Source organism: Phyllobates terribilis, unplaced genomic scaffold (assembly GCF_046119375.1).
Source record: "Phyllobates terribilis strain yellow unplaced genomic scaffold, ASM4611937v1 Scaffold_8__6_contigs__length_399053987, whole genome shotgun sequence".
In the NCBI taxonomy this organism is placed as follows: domain Eukaryota; kingdom Metazoa; phylum Chordata; class Amphibia; order Anura; family Dendrobatidae; genus Phyllobates; species Phyllobates terribilis.
In genome coordinates, this window is record NW_027362768.1 from 177,520,625 (window position 1) to 177,542,796 (window position 22,172).

At 46.0% G+C, this 22,172-nt stretch overlaps 1 protein-coding gene across 3 annotated transcripts in view; it reads left to right on the forward strand.

The window, feature by feature from the left end:
• Nucleotides 1-22,172, forward strand: part of PDE4B (phosphodiesterase 4B) — a 570,792-nt gene that overhangs the window by 399,677 nt on the left and 148,943 nt on the right. For all 3 annotated transcript variants that reach the window (XM_073643831.1, XM_073643832.1, XM_073643833.1), the window contains one exon: nucleotides 14,172-14,221. In XM_073643831.1, coding sequence (XP_073499932.1) covers nucleotides 14,172-14,221 — 50 coding nt within the window. The remainder of the gene's footprint in view (nucleotides 1-14,171; nucleotides 14,222-22,172) is intronic.

A 22,172-nucleotide genomic window follows, 5' to 3' on the forward strand; every position in this document is an offset into this window, starting at 1 on the left:
CGGCAGGAATGTATATTGCCATCCGTTTAATTTGCTTTGGCATTAACTAGGCTGCTGCTGGTTCCAGCAATTAAGGCCCCTATTCATGCAGAGGCTATGGGGGATTCTGAGTGTTTGCTGTCCTTGAATGGACTCCTGAACGGGGCAGTGCCACGTGGTTTGGGGCTGAGCGTTCACTGATCAATGAATCTTTATATGCCTGGAGTGGGGATTTATAGCACTGGATCGGCTTTACTTGTGGGATTTTCACTCTCGCTCTGCAGTTAATTTGCTTCCTGAGTAATATTTAGGTTTTATATGCACTCCCTTATCTGAAAATATTAATTAACTTACTCAAATCTATTTCATACTACATCAAAATGATCTCAGTCACTAAGATGCACACGTAAACCTGCACTGATATGTATGGCAGCTGCATTTGTAGCAATTCCCTTATTCATTCTTATTATCAAAATATGTTAAAAGAGTATTCAAAACTTTCAGGGCTCGCTCACACTAGCGTATAACATGGCCGAGTACTATCTGATGTTTTATCACATATTTTACTATAGGAAGTGCAGATCTGCAAATCGGCATGAGGAAACGATCGAGTGGCTCTGGAAATCAGATCACGCACACCCATATAAGTCTATGGGTGCGTGTGAAACATCAGACTGCATTCAGATGACATCCGAGTGAAGTCCGATGTACGCGCACAGAGACAAAGGAGAAATTACGTTCTCCATCTCCTCCGCACCTGTGATGCAATTCTCTCATGGGAGAAAATCGGATCACACTAAGATGACACTGAGTGCAAACTCTGACAGAATTTAATCCCAATGTTTCATTATCATAATCTGCCCAACTCTCTCGCATGAGAGAATATACGGCCGTGTGAGCGAGCCCTTAAAGCAACGATATATCAATGGCACCACTTTATAATCATGTGTTTGACCTCTAGGGCTCCCAATGATCCTCAAAATTAAAAGGATGCTGAGTTTGGATAGTACTTCAGCTCCACAGTTTTTACATGCAGAGCTGCTCCCGACCATTCTGATTTGCCACTGTAACATCAATGGAACCCGCTGCAGTTTCTTGCACAGCTGAGTATACGAGAACTGGAAAAATTAGAAGGGGACCCAGTGTAATATTACAAATGCTACCCTTTAATTCTCAGAATCAGTGGTGGTCACTACACTAATCATATAGAGATGGCATCCTAGAATTATTCCATTTTTTGTTGAGACTGGAAACTCCTTTAAGATATATGTATATCTTCTGAGACATTTATTTACGCAAATTCTTGTATTTTTGATGAAAAATCATTTCAGCTATTGGGTTTCTTTAAATATTTTGAACGGTTTGTCTTCTACGTCGTCTATTTATCACGGTATACAGCAGACTGCAAAATGAGTTACCAGTGAATAAGTAAGTGAGCTCTTACTGATGGAGTCTAAGCCTTGACTCATTAACTCAACAAAGATGGTTTGTGACCAAACCAAAATCAAAGGATAACTAAACTTTTTTTTTTTTTTAAGTAATGGAAAGTTACGAAACTTTGCAAATCACTTTATTAGGGGATTAGTAAACATTCCTGTATAAAGAAAGAAAATACCTTCTAAGTGGCTTCCAAACCTCTTTCCTCCAGTCTATCTTCCTGCCTTTAGGCGCATTGATCAGAATACACTTATTTGGAGTACAGATGATGGCAGTGATGGGTCAGCATCTGTCTCCTCCTCTGAGTGTTCTCATCAGAACTATCTCCCGCAGCAGCTTTTCCCCAGAGTTAGTGCGCTCAGCCAGAGCTCTTATTGCTCCTGTCACATTGCTGTGCGGCTGGTCTGACTCATAGCACTATGGCCCTGATTCATTATCACCGGCATTGTTCATGCCGGTCTTGATGAGGAGATGGGTTGGAGTCAGACGCTCCTGATTCATTAAGAGCACGCCTCTTAATGAATCAGGAACGTCGGATAAGTGGTGTGCATCTCACCATAAATCCTACTCCAGTCCTTGCTGGAGTGAGGTTTGTGATGTAGCGAATGCCACCGCTCGTCATGAGTTAGATGAGTGATGGTCCCGTCCCGCCCCAGCTCAGCCCACTTAGTCAGAGTTGGGTGAAAATGGAGAGAGACCACCACAAGTTGCAAAACTTTAGCGCAGCCTTGAGTTGCGCCAAAATGTTGTGATTTTTCAAAGCTGTTTACCCCAGAATACTGACTTAAAAGTTTTGATGAATAGGGCCCTCTCTCCTTACGCTCAACTTAGATAAATAATGTCTGTGATGGGTGTCAATAATTAGTCCCTCACTGCCCCCTGTATACTGGAATAGTAACATTGGATTTGCTTCCACCATCACCCAGTATGCATCACTGGAGGGAGGGGGGCATAATGAGAACAGGGGGCTTGTCGCAGTAATCCAATGCTTCCTTTAGAGCAGGGGTCTCAAACTTGGCTAAGTATATAGAAAAAATGTGAATTTGAAGGGCCGCATTCTTTGCAGGATGATATGAAATTTTTAAGGATACCATATTGTTTTTTTAATACACTTTATGGATCATTTTGTGAACATTTTTGGCTTTTTTTATTTTATTCTTTTAAATGGCATTCATTTTATTGGCTATGGTACAGTTTTATCGTCTTTACAAGTTTACAGTTTTTACAATTTTTATTTCCTTTTTGTGTCCCCTAATTGGCCTCATACAGTGATTTTTCTTACAATTAGCATCATATAGTAATTCTGACCAACTTCTTGTAGTAATGTTCTCATCTTGTAGTAATGTCCCCATCCTTGTCTGCTCCTTGTAGTAATGTCCACTATCTTGGTCCCCATCTTGTAGTAATGTCCCCATCCCGGTCCCTGTCTTGTAGTAATGTGCCCATCCCGGTCCCCGTCTTGTAGTAATGTGCCCATCCCGGTCCCCGTCTTGTAGTAATGTGCCCATCCCGGTCCCCATCTTGTAGTAATGTGCCCATCCCGGTCCCCATCTTGTAGTAATGTGCCCATCCCGGTCCCCATCTTGTAGTAATGTGCCCATCCCGGTCCCCATCTTGTAGTAATGTGCCCCATCCCGGTCCCCGTCTTGTAGTAATGTTGCCCATCCCGGTCCCCGTCTTGTAGTAATGTGCCCATCCCGGTCCCCGTCTTGTAGTAATGTGCCCCATCCCGGTCCCCGTCTTGTAGTAATGTCCACTATCTTGGTCCCCATCTTGTAGTAATGTTCCCCATCCCGGTCCCCGTCTTGTAGTAATGTGCCCATCCGGGTCCCCGTCTTGTAGTAATGTACCCATCCCGGTCCCCGTCTTGTAGTAATGTGCCCATCCGGGTCCCCGTCTTGTAGTAATGTGCCCCATCCCGGACCCCGTCTTGTAGTAATGTGCCCATCCGGGTCCCCATCTTGTAGTAATGTGCCCATCCGGGTCCCCATCTTGTAGTAATGTACCTATCCGGGTCCCCGTCTTGTAGTAATGTTCCCCATCCCGGTCCCCGTCTTGTAGTAATGTACCTATCCGGGTCCCTGTCTTGTAGTAATGTGCCCATCCTGGTCCCTAACTTGTAGAACATTCAACTGAAAAAAATCACTGACTTCGGCAGCCCTCAGGACCAGGCCGCAATCATTACGAGGGCTCTGCTTTAGAGTATACTATACAGGGGCTATGAGGGTCTGTCAAGCCGCCGTAGGAGATAGTTCTGATAAGGCTATGGCCCCACTATCAGTATTTGGTCAGTTTTTCTCAGGAGTGGGAGCCAAAATCAGGTGAGGAACAATCGGAGAAAAGGTCTAATAGAAACAAGTCACCAATTCTGCATTTATCACCCACTCCTGGTTTAGTCTCCCACTCCCGAGAAAAAATACTGACCGAATACTGACCAAATACTGGTAGTGGGGCCGTGGCCTAAGCATTACACTCAGAGGTGGAGACAGGTGATGTCCCTTTACTGCCATCATCTGTACTCCAAATGAGAATGTTCTGACATCAATGTAACTGAAGGCAGCAAATAGACTGGGGAAAAGTAAAAGATTGGAAGCCACTTACATGTAATTTTTATTTCAGGAATGAAGACTAATCCTCCAATAAAATGATTTGCAAAGTTTCATAACTTTCCGTACTGGACAAAATTTTAAAATACAATGGAAAGTTTAGTTACTCTTTAAAGGGGCTGTCCACCTTTTGATTACATTTTTTTCTTACTTAAATGCATGCAATTGTGGCAAAAATAATTTTTGCAATAGGGTTTCATCAAAAATGTTGCACCGTGTGCCTCCTATAGCTTCTGTGTTGCACTGTCTATTGCTGGCTGCAGAATCAGTTCAGGAGGTTAACTACATTATCTTTACATGTGGGGAAACTGCTTTTCTACTGGGGGAGGCTGATGAATGGTCTGGTCACATGCTCCTCCATCAGCCGCCATTGTATGGACTGGAGAGCTGTGCAGTCTGTTAGGAAAGCTGCACTAAAGAGAGCAGGAGAACATGTGACAACTGTATAACAGTGTGTTTACACAGATCACTAACATGAAAGTTTACTATTAAGAAAAAATAAGGAAAATAAATATGTGTGTGTATATAGCAAACATCGATCTATTATGTTCAGGCATTTCCATGACACGTGCTATACCATTACATAACCAACATTGCGCTATTGTCTTCAGCCCCTAGATGGCACTCTTTTCACACAGAACGGTCAGTGGTGTCTGGCATAGAATAAACAGATGTTTATGTGGCCACCTATACATTTATCAGTCACCTCAACATCTAGCAGAGACAAAGATTTCTGATCTGTATATTCCGATTGGCCCCCACCCTGCTGTGTATGGATACATCCAGGCCTCTATGTACAGAGCTCAGCTCTGACGTTTTGTTCTGCATGGAGGATTATCTTCTACTAGATGGTGGCCCGATTCTAATGCATCGGGTATTCTAGAATAGGTATGCGGCCGACCGGGTGCAATCAGCAGAACTGTGTTTAAATTTGGCGCCAAAATCGCTGATTGGTCGCGTTCGGCAACCGCGACCAATCAGCAAAGCGGTGTTTAAATTTGGCGGCAATATCGATGATTGGTCGCGGGTGGCAGCCGCGACCAATCAGCGAACCGTGTTAGTGAGGACTGGAGAGCGTGTTTAAATTTGGCACCAAAATCGCTGATTAGTCGCGACCAATCAGCAGAGCGGTGTTTAAATTTGGCGCCAATACTGCTGACTGGTCGCGGCCGCCGACCGCGACCAATCAGCAGAGCGATGCAGAGCGGGGTTTAAATTTGGCGCCAAAATCGCTGATTGGTCGCCGGCCGCGACCAAACAGCAGAGCGTTGTTTAAATTTGGCGCCAAAATCGCTGATTGGTCGAGGCCGGCGACCGCGACCAATCAGCAGAGCGTTGTTTAAATTTGGCGCCAATCTCGCTGATTGGTCGCGGATGGCGGCCGCGACCAATCAGCAGTGCGGTGTTTAAATTTGGCACCAAAATCGCTGATTAGTCGCGACCGCGACCAATCAGCAAAGAGGTGTTTAAATTTGGCGACAATAGTGCTGATTGGTCGCGGCCGGCGACCGCGACCAATCAGCAGAGCGATGCAGAGCGGGGTTTAAATTTGGCGCCAAAATCGCTGATTGGTCGCCGGCCGCGACAAGTCAGCAGAGCGGTGTTTAAATTTGGCACAAAAAGCGCAGATTGGTCGCGGCCGGTGGTTGTGACCAATCAGCAGAGTGAGGTTTAAATGTGGCGCCAATACTGCTGATTGGTCGCGGTTGTCGGCCGTGACCAATCAGCAGAGCGGTGTTTAAATTTGGCGCCAATCTCGCTGATTGTTCGTGGCTGGCGGCCGCCACCAATCAGCAGAGCAGGGTTTAAATTTGGCACCAATAATGCTGATGGGTCGTGGCCGGCGACCGCGACCAATCAGCAGAGCGGGGTTTACATTTGGCCCCAATGCTGCTGATGGTTCGCGGCCGGCGACCGTGACCAATCAGCAGAGAGTTGTTTAAATTTGGCACAAAAAACGCAGATTGGTCGCGGCCGGTGGTTGCGACCAATCAGCAGAGTGAGGTTTAAATTTGGCGCCAATACTGCTGATTGGTCACGGCCGACAACCGCGACCAATCAGCAGAGCGGTGTTTAAATTTGGCGCCAATCTCGCTGATTGTTCGTGGCTGACGGCCGCCACCAATCAGCAGAGCAGGGTTTAAATTTGGCACCAATAATGCTGATGGGTCGTGGCCGGCGACCGCGACCAATCAGCAGAGCGGGGTTTACATTTGGCCCCAATGCTGCTGATGGTTCGCGGCCGGCGACCGTGACCAATCAGCAGAGAGTTGTTTAAATTTGGCACAAAAAAAGCAGATTGGTCGCGGCCGGTGGTTGCTACCAATCAGCAGAGTGAGGTTTAAATTTGGCGCCAATACTGCTGACTGGTCACGGCCGACAACCGCGACCAATCAGCAGAGCGGTGTTTAAATTTTGCGCCAATACTGCTGATTGATCTCGGCCAGCGACCGCGATCAATCAGCAGAGCGTTGCTTAAATTTGACGCCAATCTCGTTGATTGGTCGCGGCTGGAGTCCGCAACCAATCAGCAGAGCGTTGTTTAAATTTGGCGCCAATCTCACTGATTGGACGCGTCCAATCAGCACAGCAGTGTTTAAATGTGGCGGCAAGATCGGTGATTGGTCGCGGCCGCTATTTAAATGTGGCGCCCAAATCGGTGATTGGTTGCGGGCAGCGGCCGCGACCAATCAGCAGAGCGGTGTTTAACTTTAGCGCCAAGATCACTGATTGGTCACGTGCGGAGAGCGCGACCAATCAGCGAATCGTATTGGTGAGGAGCGGGGAGCGGAATCGTATTAGTGAGGACCGGGGAGCTCCGCTGCCTGTGCGGCTACTTCCGCTGCGAGAACCCGGGACATGAGCGGGCGCTCGGAGCAGAAGTATCCCGACCCGCAGCGCCGCTCCCCCCTTCACGCCCTAGCCGCTGATGTCCCCACAGTATCCGCATGGTGTTACAAAGGTCCGGACATTTGTGTTAAAAATCGCTGATTGGTCGCTGGCGCTGCTCGCGACCAATCACCGATTTGGGCGCCAAATTTAAATATCGGCCGCGACCAATCACCGATCTCGGCGGCAAATTCAAACACCGCTGTGTGCGACCAATCACCTATTTTGGCGGCACATTTAAATAGCGTCCGCGACCAATCAGTACAGCGGTGTTTAAATGTGGAGCCAAGATCGGTGATTGGTCGCGGCCGATATTTAAATTTGGCGCCCAAATCGGTGATTGGTCGTGAGCAGCGCCAGCGACCAATCAGCGATTTTTAACACAAATGTCCGGACCTTTGTAACACCATGCGGATACTGTGGGGACATCAGCGACTGGGGTGTGAAGGGAGGACCGGGGAGCAGCGCTGCGGGTCGGGATACTTCTGCTCTGAGCGCTCGCTCATGCCCCGGTTCTCGGAGCGGAAGTATCCGCATAGGCAGCGCCGCTGACATCCATGCGGCTAGGGTGTGACGGAAGGACCGGGGAGCGGCGCTGACATCCAATTGGTCGCGGCCGCTATTTAAATGTGCCGCACAAATCGGTGATTGGTCGCCGACTTGGCCCGCGACCAATCACTGATCTTGCGGCCAAAGTTAAACAGTATTGTGCTGATTGGTCGCAGACGCTGCCCGCGACCAATCACCGATTTGGGCGCCAAATTTAAATATCGGCCGCGACCAATCACCGATCTTGGCTCCACATTTAAACACCGCTGTGCTGATTGGTCGCCGACGCTGGCCGCGACCAATCACCGATTTTGGCGCCACATTTAAATAGCGTCCGCAACCAATCCGCACAGCGGTGTTTAAATGTGGGGCCAAGATCGGTGAGTGGTCGCGGCCGATATTTGAATGTGGCGCCCAAATCGGTGATTGGTCGCGGGCAGCGTCCACGACCAATCAGCACCGTAGTGTTTAACTTTTGCGGCAAGATCCGTGATTGGTCGTGGGCCAAGACCGCGACCAATCACCGATTTGTGCGGCACTTTTAAATAGCGTCCGCGAGCAATTGGATGTCAGCGCCGCTCCCCGGTCCTCCCTTCACGCCCTAGCCGCATGGATGTCAGCGGCGCTGCCTGTGCGGATACTTCCGCTCCGAGAACGCGGGACATGAGCGGGCGCTCGGAGCAGAAGTATCCCGACCCGCAGCGCCGCTCCCCGGTCCTCCCTTCACACCCTAGCCGCTGATGTCCCCACAGTACCCGCATGGTGTTACAAAGGTCCGGACATTTGTGTTAAAAATCGCTGATTGGTCGCTGGCGCTGCCCGCGAGCAATCACCGATTTGGGCGCCAAATTTAAATATCGGCCGCGACCAATCACCGATCTTGGCTCCACATTTAAACACCGCTGTGCTGATTGGTCGCGGCCGATATTTAAATTTGGCGCCCAAATCGGTGATTGGTCGCGGGCAGTGTCGGCGACCAATCAGCACAGCGGTGTTTAAGTTTTGCGCTAAGATCAGTGATTGGTCGGGTCCGAAGACCGCGAACAATCATCGAATCGTCTTGGTGAGGACCGGGGAGCGGCGCTGCCTGTGCGGGTACTTACGCTGCGAGAACCCGGGACATAGCGGGCGCTCGCAGCAGAAGTATCCCGACCCTCAGCGCCGCTCCCCGGTCCTCCCTTCCGCATGGAGGTCAGCGGCGCCGGCAGTCCTTCCGCTGATACCGGCCGGGAGATGAGCGCCTCGCGCCGCTCATCTCCCGGCTGCATCTCCGTCCCGCAGATGGGTCCGGCGATCGGGTTCCTTCTGCTGTTGCCGGCCGGGAGATGAGCGCCTCGCGGCGCTCATCTCCCCGCTGCATCGCCGCTCAGCTCCGTCCCGCAGTTGAGCCGCTAACGGCCGCCATCTTTTTTTAGAAATCCCCCGGCGCTGATTGGCCGCTGGCGGACCAATGAGCGACGCGGGATTTCCTGGACAGACTGACACACAGACACACAGACAGACAGACAGACCGGATAAGACGATTATATATAGATAGATCCATACCTTGCTCATGCAGGAGATGAGTGCCTCTGCTTAACTCCAGTCATCTCTATAGTGTTTTGAGGGTCTCCGAATTCAGACCACCACCAATCTGAATTCTTGAGTTCTTTCAACTCACCTTATAAATTTCCAGAGTATCAGACCAATGTGTGACCCAAAAATTATTCTTTTCATCTCTATAAAAAATATGCTTCAAACACTCAATAGTCACAACATCAAATCACCCATCAAATCACCTGCCTAATTTTTTGTGGATTCAGCTTCTCTGATCCATCAAGATATGGACTCCACAAGACCTAAAGTGTTGTGTGGCATCTGGTGACACCAAGACATAATAAACAGAATCTGTTTAGTTCTTGGTGAAAAATGTATGGTTTTGCTGCACATATCACCTTTTGCATTGATATGGATTGACCTGCTGTGGATTTCAAATCCGTCTCACTGGTCAACGCGGCAGAATTTTTTCTCGTTGTAAATGAAATTTTGTGAAATCCATAGTACTATAATATCTACTATCTATAATGATCTACTAACAGCTAAATCTAATGGTCACTACTCCCTGCTGATCTCCTGGATCTCTGCAGCATTCGACCCTGTGGATCACCAGCTCCTCCTCACTATACTCCGCACTGTCGGCCTCAAGGACACTGTTCTCTCCTGGTTCTCCTCCTATCTCTCTGACCGCTCCTTCTCTGTGTCTTTTGCCGGCTCCTCCTCCTCTCTCTTTCCCCTTACTGTCGGGGTTCCTCAAGGATCAGTCCTAGGCCCCCTTCTTTTCTCCTTATACACCGCTCCTATTGGACAAACAATCAGTAGATTCAGTTTTCAGTACCATCTCTATGCTGATGACACCCAATTATACACCTCTGCTCCGGACACCACCCCGGCATTACTACAAAAGACCAGTGATTGTCTTCCTGCTGTGTCTAACACTATGTCCTCCCTCTGTCTAAAACTGAATCTGTCAAAAACTGAACTACTCGTCTTTCCTCCCTCCACTAACCTACCTGTGCCCGATATTGCCATTTCCGTTTGTGGCTCAACCATTACTCCCCAGCAACAAGCCCGCTGTCTTGGGGTCATTTTTGATTCAGATCTTTCCTTCACTCCTCACATCAAATCACTCGCTCGTTCATGTCATCTACACCTCAAAAACATCTCAAGAATCAGGACTTTTCTCACCTTTGACTCGGCAAAAACTCTTACTGTAGCTCTTATTCATTCTCGTCTTGACTATTGCAACGCTCTACTAATTGGTCTCCCTCTTACTAAACACCCCCCTCTCCAATCTGTCCTTAACGCAGTAGCCAGGATCATATTCCTCGCCAACCACTACACCGATGCCTCTTCCCTGTGCCAGTCATTGTATTGGTTGCCCATCCAATATAGAGTTCAATTTAAACTTATCACGCTTACCCACAAAGGGCTCCATGCTTCAGCACCCCCCTACATCTCCTCCCTTGTCTCAGTCTGCCACCCTACCCGTGCCCTCCGTTCTGCCAATGACTTCAAACTAAAATCCTCCATAATCCGAACTTCCCACTCCCGTCTCCAAGATTTCTCGCGTGCTGCGCCAATTCTTTGGAATGCACTACCCAGGACAGTTCGATTAATTCCCAATACCCACAGTTTCAGGCGGACCCTAAAAACCCATTTCTTTAGACTGGCCTCAACACACTATCTGTCCATCCCAGTTTTCCCCCATATTAAAATCTTTTTCAATTTCAGATTCATACCAACCATGCACTTAATAGCCTCGGTCAGGACTGCACACATACTGGCAGGCGACCAGTCCATGTATTATTTATCCTATTTAGTATATCAAGGCTGCATTATACAATATATGTACATTCTACCTTTTGTGCCTCCCCCATTTCCTCATAGACTGTAAGCTTGCGAGCAGGGCCCTCACTCCTTTCGATATCAGATTTGCTTATTCTGTATTGTCTGTATAAGTCCCCCCTAAAATTGTAAAGTGCTGCGGAATATGTTGGCGCTATAAAAATAAAAAATTATTATTATAATATCTAGGCAGAGGATTTTTTTGTATGCAAATCCCACGTATTTGCCCCACTGGACTCTTATGGTTTATCTACATAAAACTAGTATGCTGCTGAATTTCTGAGATGGGAAATTCATAGCAGCACCTTTGCTGATACTTTAATATGCTGCAAATTTTCTGCCTGCAAATTTGCAGCAGAAATATTTGCCACATGGGAACATAAGCTAGAAAGGACCAGTCACCAATCCTAATATGTCAGTTTCAATATTTGATTGTATTTCCCATGAAATAATAATTCTAGAACATCTTCTTACAGCTCTATTTTTTGCCACTCCTGTTATTCCTCCTGAAAGTTTATATTGACAATTGGTGGTACTATTTGAGAGTCGTGTCCCTCAATCGGATACTGTCCAATCAATGTTCATTATTTCTGATTAAAGTGACCTAAAGGACAATAATATCTATAGTTCAGGACTTATAAAGATCCGTATGGGAAATCTTAGGATGAGATACCGTATTTTTCGGACTATAAGACGCACCGGACCATAAGACGCACCTAGGTTTTAGAGGAGGAAAATAATAAAAAAAAAATTTAAGCAAAAAATGTGGTCATGATGCACTTTTAAGGGGGAGGGGGTCTTCTGCTGACACTGGTATAGGGGTAATGTCCCCCATCCTGGTATATATGCCGCCCCCTTTCTTTTATATGTGGTCCCCATCCCCATCCTGGTATGCCTGACATCCCTCCATCCTGGTATGCATGGCACCCCTCATCCTTATCCTGGTATGCATGGCTCCCCTCATACCTATCCTGATATGCATGGCACCCATCATCCCTGTCCTGGTATGCATGACACCCCTCATCCCTGTCCTGGTATGCATGGTACCCCTCATCCCTGTCCTGGTATGCATGGCACCCCTAATCCCTGTCCTAGTATGCATGGTCCCCCTAATCCCCATCAGGCTGCACATTAAAAAAAAATAAACACTCCTACTCACCTTTCTTCTCTCCTCCAGCGCTGCGTCCGGTCTGCCTGCACTGATCTCTCCATGTGAGCCGTGCATGACGTCACTGCCATGCGCGGCTCACAAGGAGAGATCAGCTGCCGGAAGTCACTGCTCCCCATGCCGGGTCTGTGTGCACGGGGAGCAGTGACTTCACTCTCCTTCATAGCCGGCACACAGCGGAGCCGCGCTGCGGCTGCTGCCGGCTATCTCCTGTGCCCGCTCATTAAAGGGCATGAATATTCACCTTCTCCCCACGCCTATGGGCGTGGAGAGAGGTTGAATATTCATGCCCTTTAATGAGCGGGCACAGGAGATAGCCGGCAGCAGCCGCAGCGCTGCTACACTGTATACCGCTATTAAGGAGCATGAATATTCAGTGAATATTCATTTTCTTTAGCAGCGGGGACAGTGTAGGCTGCGGTAGGCGGCTGCTGCCTCCTGTGCCCCGCTCCTCCACCGATACCGCTCCCCCCACACCACACATAAATATACACCCCCCTCCAACATTCGGACCATAAGACGCACCCCCCATTTTCCTCCAAAATTTTGGAGGAAAAAAGTGCGTCTTATGGTCCGAAAAATACGGTAAACTATAAGGAACTGAAAAGCCTCCATTACAGATACAGAAGGCTTTTCATGAAGCAGGAAGGCGACTACTGAACACGTGCACTGCTGGACAGTTGTTGCATTGTTGGGCAGTAATTGCACAATTATAATCTGTCTTTTTCACACTTATTTATATTCTTCACTTATTTATATTCCTCATTCATTTCCAATCAATTTGATGAACTCTTTATATGCTAGTAATCTGTGCTAGATAACCCAGATGTAAATCTGATGAATCGGTACTTACGCAATTGAATGAATAGCAAGTCCTTATCGTATCACCCATCATTACGAGGGACTTTTCAGAATAAGCAGTCATTATATGACTTGTATCCTGCATTTTCATCAGTTTTCCCCTATGCAGTTTTCATCTCTAATTTTCAGTTTTCTCTGAGCTGGTGGACAGAGACAAACTGCTATGATGGCTCTCATACACAGCACAGACAGACATGATGGATTCCTGCTCTCCCGTCTCTACATAGTACATGTTTAAAGGAGAATCAGCATGGAGGACACTATACATCAGTACTGAGCAGTGTAGTGGTGAATCCACATGCTTTTATTTCCGATCAAGAAACCATACGGAAGCGCTGTTATTCAGGAGGTTTCTGGAGGGTTTGGCAGTACCTGGGAAAACCACCAACTGTTCTTGAAATCCAAGAGGTCTCCCCTTTGTCCAGACATTTTTAGAAAGTTGACAGTTCTGAGATTTCAGTTGCAATACCAAAACCTCCCATGTTCAAACCAAACCATACTTAGATCACGATTAGATTTGGTTCTGTTGCGGTCGTCCTACAGATGCTGAAATTCTAATAATATAGCATTTTATAATCTGTAATCTCCTTTTATTTTAATGATGCCCAAATGTAGAAGTTACATTGCTGGAATGATAAGTCAAGCAAGGGATAAGTAGAATGCCCAAATAGATTCAATAGATATCAGCAGTAATTGGACTAATTAAAAAATATCTTTATTAGAAAATAATTAAAATCTAAGTATCAACAAACAAACGCTAGTAATAAAACCAAAATACAAGTGAGGTGAGGCCACTTTAGTAACCTGATGGTGCACCTAGTTATCCAAGTAACCAAACCAAGTTTAACCAAATGTGGAAGTTACATTGCTAGAGTGGTGGACCTGGATTACCAGGAGCTGTACACCAGACTCCATCACTTTTCCCTGGATCGGATGGATGTTGGTGTTTCTTGTTGCATTAAGTTTTGTTGTGTAGCTGCACAGGTAATATGGTGAAATGTTGTGCGTCTTAACGACCATCAATATTCAACCAACCAAAAGTTATGAAGCACATGCAACATCTTCTATGCCCAAAAGAAACATCCAGTGGTTGCAGTTATCACACACTCAGTAAACAGTGTCACGGTGCCCGCACCGACACATCATGTGCAGGCGCATACCTCCAGCTTATCTCCATCCTGAGTGATAATACTGCCCTTTTGTCTTCTAGCATGTGACATAAGCAGCACTTGATAAGAGTTGTCCTGTGTTAAGTGTAAACGGTTTTATAAATAATTTCTCTTTTACCTTTTCTACAGGAGGTCACCAATGTCCAACCATCCGCAGATCTCCAGGGTTAATATACAAGGTCGGTAATAGCTTTCTTTCTCATACCTATAAAGCTATATATCATTTAATATGAATGTCTTTTACAATACTTTGATATTACTGGAATATAAAATTACTAATGACCAGCAAAGAGCTGCGTCTCAAATTATAGTACTATAGTTTATTACCTAGCGCCATGGCTTCACATTTCCTAAGAATATCTCACATTTCCTATGGGCTCCCCCAATACATTAACAAAGCAATGATTGCAAACAAGTGGGAAAAAAGAAACCTTCTCTGATGGAACGTATGGGAAGTGTGAGGGCTGTAGACTCTGTGACATGGGCAGACATGAGCCAACACTGAGCACATTTTATTATGTGGAGCCCCATTCCGCTCCAAAACCCACATAGGACCGTAGATTTGCAAACCTCACCCCATGCCATGCCACCGACTATTTACCAAAAAATCTGGGACAGGCAAGTATGTAATCATTTTTATGGAGCCGATGTAAACAGCTGAGCACCTTTCACAAATATTTTGGTCATAAACTGAAAAATGGAGGTGCAGGGCACATGGGACCACACTGCTCACTGCGATCATACAGTGAAGAGGGATGTGGGGTTTCAGACAGATCAAAGATTCCTGTGGATCTGATCTGGGAAAATATCTACATCTGTGGCCAACATAAAATTGTTGCTGTCAGTAGACTTGTCTTCCATAGATTGCACATAACACTGCCACACGGTGAGTGATTTGATGTACTGCACACTAAGCCAAGTTTCCATTAAATTCCATAGGTTGCTATGACCTGCAACCTGAAAATGCACACATTGGAATATGTCAAACATCTTCTAATCTTCTTAATAGTTGTAATTAAATGTCACTTTAGGCTGCAATCGATCTTTAAAAAATGGATAATTTGCTACAACTTGTAGCTGTCAAAACACAGCCCCAAGTAACATAACTATTACTATCATCTTCTTAAAGGAAATGTGTCATCAGAAAATGGCCTATTGTTTAAATTGGGTTTAATGTATTTTTTTTTTACTGGTAACTATGGCTAATACTAGACTTGTAGGTCCTGTTGTTAACATGGACATTTGCAAAAGTAGACAGACTCAGTCCATATTTGTTTGTATAGAAGTATTATCTGAACATGCTTTAATCTGATCAAAGTTCATTGAACAGCAGGAGAAGGTGAGCTGAGACATTGCATATTGTGAATGGTGGATCCCGAGTTATCTACTGTATATAGAGGTGTTATCAGTCATTGTTTAGGAGGTGAGCTGTGACATCACCTATTGTGAATGCTGAAAACTTATCTACTGTATATAGAAGTGTTATCAGTCATTGTACAGGAGAAGGAGGAGGTGAGCTGTGACATCACCTATTGTGAATGGTGGAAACTGTGATCTACTGTATATAGAGGTGTTATCAGTCATTGTTATCCTTTACTGTGATTAGGCTGCTGAAGAATTATCTGTATAGAACAAGGAGTTTAGTATAAAGATTAGAGGCTAGTGTGAAAATTGGAAGATTTTTGTTTTTTTCCATGTAGATAGTAATATAAAAAATTGAATAAGGATAAAAACCTGATTCAAGATTTTATACAACTCTTATTTAAAAAAAGAAAAAGGGGTCAGGGGTAAGGGAGATGTATAAAATGAAGAAAGAAGTCTTACTTATTACGGACTTGCATAATGTGCTGTTGCACCACCGCTGTGGTCATCTGTTGGGACTGGAATAATGCCATCCTATCCATCAGTCACCTCACCCTGTAGCCAATTCTGCGGTCAGGTAAATGAATATGGGTCAGAGGGTACGTGGTCCAAAGCTTCACCGTACATTTTCAGGATCTCGAAGACCTCTGGGACACCCACCGATCTTAATGGCATATTCCAGCAATATGTCAAGACTTTATATGATAAAATCCCTTGAAAGGACAAGTCAAAGATTTACTGATTATCTTTTTGACAGCAAAAATTCTCTTTAAAAAAATTTCTAGAAACTTGAGGAAAACTTTTTAGCTTATATTTTTAATTATATATGTTTGTAATAAGCTCCATTCTTGTATGGGATCACCTTGTATTTCAGATCTAGTTGTGAGTAGGAATATTGGCGCAATATTTATCTATGGGAGTCTCGGATTTAATGGTGTGATCAGCAGGGTTTTATAAAGCAGCAGTATATATTCATCTATAGTCACTATTTGTATATCAGGTATTTCCATGCATTACGGTATATACAAGTCAGTGCCAGCTGCATAAAATTAGCTGTTATTTCTTGGCACATTTCTAACAGGATGTATGCAGCGTGAATATTGAGCGTCTGACTACTCCTTTAATATATGTATATCACAGAACATACAGTAGTCAGGCCTGGTGCACATCAGGCTCAGTCTTTCATTGCTTTAGTTTTAATAGAAGTCCCCCATTCAGGATCCTCTTCGTTTAGCCATAGTAGAGAGAATGGCTTCACAAGCTTCTCTCACCCTGGAGGACCCAGCAGATCTGCACATTACATTGACAATCCATTGATATCAATAGGAGCTTTGTAATGCCTCATTTTCCTTGTTGAAGCGCTGCAGTGGAACAGTACACTTTGCTTCTGGACAGATTATGGTTGATTGCTCGATGTTCCTTCTAATACCAGAGGGTTGTCAGAAGCTGAGATGGACAGGATAATGGGAGGGTGCAATGTCAATAATACCGAAAATTTTCCATCTATTGCAATTGTTATGCGTCGTCATTGTTTGTCTGTCTGCTGCTTGCATAAATCAGGGGTTGGGAAATGAGTCTTGTTACAGGTGCCTGTTTTACACAAGCACTAATGTCCCATAAAACCACATTACACCAATACATTTTGGAGGGTGGGGTAAATACAACACTAATTCTTCCTTTGCCTATTCTATTGCTCATAACTGCGATCTTACATACCTTCATATCTGAGATGAGGCTGCTCCACAGACTTTTTTCTCTCCATGCCATCCCCCTGCTAATATAATACAAAAGCCTGTTAGCTGTAGATGCAGCAGGTTGGCACTCCATGCTGTAATCCGGAGATTACACAGATTATTTTGCAGATTAAGTCATAAATGCTGGAACCATGTTTGTTGCCATACCATCTCCTGACTGCTGCATTCAGGATACACAGAACAGTCATCATACCTCCCAACCATCCTGGATCCGGCCAAACATTCCTGGATTTGGGAAGCTATCCCGGAAATATGGCGATATGTCCCAATTTCAACTGTATCTGTGTCTTCAGGATGCAGATGTAGTTGAATACAATGGTAGATCGGGAAGCCTTCAGCTGAGCAATCTGAGTCTTGGTGCCCCAGACGTGATGACGGCACTAGATTGTGCCTCCTGCACCGAGCCACACACCGCGCAGGCCGGAGCAGCTCATCATAGGAACAGAGCTAGGCGAGAAGATTTTTTTCAATTTTGCCAGCGCACTACTGGGATGGAGTGAAGGAGCACCTATATTCTATAGGTGTGAACTTTACAGGAGGTGTCATCCTAATATGAAGGTTCCAAGATTGTTAGATAACAACATGGCAAACAAAAACAAAAAAAACACATCAACCAAAACTCTTAAAAAGTATGTGTAACATAAAAACTTCTTATAAATGGAACATGTCCCCATGAAAATGCCGTCCAATCTTCAAGCACCATGTTATAGAGCAGGGGGAACTGTAATATATAGTTTTGTGGGGAAAAATTCAATATGACCTGTGTTTTCATCATTTTAAACCTCTGTTATTTCTGGGATTTTGGGTGAGGGGGCGGTCCTATCAGTGATTGACAGCTAACTCCGTGTGCACACTTATACAATGGAAGCTGTCAGTCACTGATAGGACCGACTACTGGACCCAAAATCCCAGAAAGAACAGAGGATTAGATGATGAAAATGGCATATACTGAGACTTTTCTCACAAAACTATATCTGCTCAGCTCCCCCTGCGCTATAACATGGTGCCTGCATTTTCATAGTGACAGGTTCTCTTTAATGGGAATCTGTCACCAGGTTTTTGCTACCTCATCTGAAAGCAACATGATGTAGTGGCAGAGACCCTGATTCTCCAGTGATGTGTCATTTACTGGATTGCTTGCTTCAGTTTTGTTAAATCTCTGTTTTCTCTGCTGCAGATCTAGCAGTTGTCTGAATGCTGACCTCTGCATATCCCCGACCACACCACTGATTGACAGCTTTCTGTGTACGTAGTGCATAGGCAGAAAGCTGCTACTCGGTCCTGGTGACAGCTCTGCTATACAAGGCTCCTGAATATGGGGGACTACATGGCAGCGAGTTTACTAGTCCTCTAGTGATAATCTCCTGTGGCTAAAACAGAAATGTTATCAAAACTACAGCAAGCAGCCATTAAGTGATATATTGCTGGATTCATGGTCTCCGTCCTTATATTATGCTGTTCTTAGATTAAGTGGCAAAAACTTGGCAACAGATCCCTTTAAAAAGATCACTTTTCAATGATACATTCCCTTTAAGTAGGTTTATTCATTTTTGCTACCACATGGCATTTGTTTTTATTATTTGCACCTTATATGGACCGTGTATTAGATACAAATTACCAGCTGTAGCCCTATCAAGTTGACATTTTTATTTCAACCCCACCCCATAGACCAAACATAATTATGACCTTCTCTTTTACAAGCCCCCACTTTTCAAACAACACAACTTATCATTTTCTAGGCGAATATGACTTTCAGTCATAGGATCTTGAAAAGAGCAGAACACGCTATCACTCACGTGATCCTCAGTAATGGCATCCTTATCTTAGTTAAGTATTTCTCAGAACTGGCATGAGGGATATTTCAGACCACATTCACTGGACTGGAACTTTGATAACCAAGTATCTACACTACGATGCATAAATTAAAATGGAAATACAATGCTTTGCCTGCAGCACTGTGGGATGCTATGGTCCTCCTCTGTCAGTGGTGGAATAAGACTCTGTCTCCCCCATTCCCCCAGCAGCAAGTATTACACATACTGATATCTGCAGTCTCATTATCACTACTGGGACTCACTTCCATATTTTTTGTGTGTGTGTATAAGTGGGAAAAATAATTATTCATTACACTGCTGATTTTGCCTACACAGAATGGAGAAGTCTGTAATTTTATCATAGGTACACTTCAACTGTGAGAGACTGAATCTAAACAAAAATCCTGAAAATATGATTTTTACAGAATTAATTTGCATTTTATTGCATGAAATAAGTATTTGATACAATAGAAAAACAGAACTTAATATTTAGTACAGAAACCTTTGTTTGCCAGTACAGAGGTCAGACGTTTCCTGTAGTTCTTGACCACATTTGCACTCACTGCAGCAGGGATTTTGGCCCACTGCTCCATCCAGATCTTTTCCAGATCTTTCAGGATTTGGGGCTGTAGCTGGGCAACATTGAGTTTCAGCTCCCTCCAAAGATTTTCTATTGGGTTCAGGTTTGGAGACTGGCTAGGCCACTCCAGGACCTTGAAAATGTTTGAATGAAATGCTGCTTATGGAGCCACTTCTTAGTTACCCTGGCTGTGTGTTTTGGGTCATTGTCATGCTGGAAGACCCAGCCACGACCCTTCTTCAATGCTTTTACTGAGGGAAGGAGGTTGTTGGCCAAAATCTCACGATACGTGACCCCATCCATCCTCCCTTCAGTGCAGTCGTCATGTCCCCTTAGCAGAAAAGCACCCCCAAAGTTTGATGTTTCTCGCACCATGTTTCACGGTTGGGACGGTGTTCTTGGGGTTGTGCTGATCCTTCTTCTTCCTCTAAACACGGTGAGTGGAGTTGATACCAAAACACCAAGGTTACTTACCGGTAGCTGGTTTTTCCTGAGCCCATGACAGCACACCTTGAGAGAGGATCCGCCCCACCAAGGACTGGAAACCGTCTGAAATTAAAGGGTGGCACCTCTCCCTCGCTTCAGTTGTTTACAGAGCATTGAGAGGACCTCCCTAAACAGGTTAGGCATATAACCAACACCCACAATATACATATACACACCACCCAAAACAGTGCACACCAGGGTGTGAGAAACATAGAAAAAATAGGGGGGGAAACCTACGGGTGCTGTCATGGGCTCAGGAAAAACCGGCTACCGGTAAGTAACCTTGGTGTTTTCCCCTCCCCCATGACAGCACACCTTGAGAGAATTTTGGAGAATTTATGAGCACCCTAGGGAGGGACCACCTCCTGAAGTACCCTTCTCCCAAAGGTGAGATCAGAAGAGGACAGATCCAACCGATAGTGCTTAAAGAAGGTGGATGGTGTAGACCAAGTAGCAGCGCTACATATCTGCTCGATCGAGACGTCTGCCCTCTCTGCCCAGGAGGTTGCGACGGCTCTGGTGGAATGAGCCCTCACATTGTCCGGGGCTGGAACCCCTGTGGACGTATAGGCTAAGCAAATGGCCTCCCTAAGCCACCTAGAGATGGTACCCTTGGACACCCCGTGACCTTTCCTACGCCCTTGAAAGGCCAGGAACAAGGAATAGTCCTTCTTCCACAGACTAGTCATGTGAATGTACTGTAGCAGGGACCTCCTAACATCTAGGCTATGGAACCTGACTTCCCCTGGGTTCTTGGGATTGCTGCAGAACAAGGGTAGCACAATCTCCTGACCACGGTGAAATCTAGATACCACTTTGGGAAGGTATGCTGGATCTGGCCGCAAGGTGACCCTATCCTCAAAGATTTGTGTGTAAGGAGGATTAACCGAGAGGGCCTGCAGATCACCCACCCTACGGGCTGACGTTAAGGCCACTAGGAGGATAATCTTGACGGTGAGAATCTTTGGAGAGACCTTGTGTAGGGGTTCGAACGGTTCGCTGGTAAGAGCGTTCAAGACTAAATTCAGGTCCCAAGGAGGAACTCCCATGGACCTAACCGGTCCTGCTCTGGCACAGGACTTGATAAACCTCGAGATCCACGTATTCCCAGCCAGATTACAATTATAGAGTGCCCCCAAAGCTGAAACCTGAACCTTAAGAGTCCCTGTAGCTAGACCCAGGTCCCGCCCCTTTTGTAGAAATTCCAGGATCCCTCTGTTCGGAGGTCTGCTCGATAACGGGACATCTATAAACTCTAGGAATTTACCCCAAACCCTGCTATAAATCTTAGTTGTAACTGGTTTTCTGCTCCCCAATAAAGTAAAAACTAAGCCTGGTGAAAACCCCTTGCTACTCAATAGTGACCTCTCAAATTCCATACCGAAAGATGGAACCCCCTGGCCTGGGCATGGAATACTCCGTTGCTGAGGGGGGGGGGGGTAAGCTGCTGCTCCTGGTTATCCTGGTCAGCCATGTTTCAGAAGCGTACCACGCTTCCAGGATAGCCCCTCCTTAAAAATAGGGCCATCCAGCCTCCTCCGGTTCGTGGGCCCTCCCCCTTCCCCAGGCCGGAGCTCTATCGAAAAAAACCTCCGGCCTGGAACGCTCCGATGGGCGCCGCCATCTTGGATCGGGCGCCGCCTCCTGACGTCACCCAGCGCGCCGCTCCCAGCGTGCCCTGTGCCATGACGTCAGGCGCATCACACCCGGAAGCGCTCGCACGGCAGGGGGAGGATGGCGCCGCGGTCTCCGGGAGGACAGAGCCTGCCTCACCGCATGCGCCCCGCTCGGCGCAGAAACCCCAGGGGAAGCTGCGGATTGCGCTTCTGGGATACTGAACCCGGTGCACAGGCCAGTGCCCGCTCTTCCACACCAGGACAGCCCCAGGTAAGTCTTCTTTTCTTACTGAGACAGGTTCCCATCAAGGACAGGAAACCAACTGAAGGGAGGGAGAGGTGCCACCCTTTTATTTTAGACGGTTTCCTGTCCTTGGTGGGGCGGATCCTCTCTCAAGGTGTGCTGTCATGGGAGAGGGGAAAAAGTTCTATTTTGGTCTCATCTAACCACATGACCTTCTCCCATGTCTCCTCTGGATTATACAGATTGTCATTGGCAAACTGCAAATGGGCCTGGA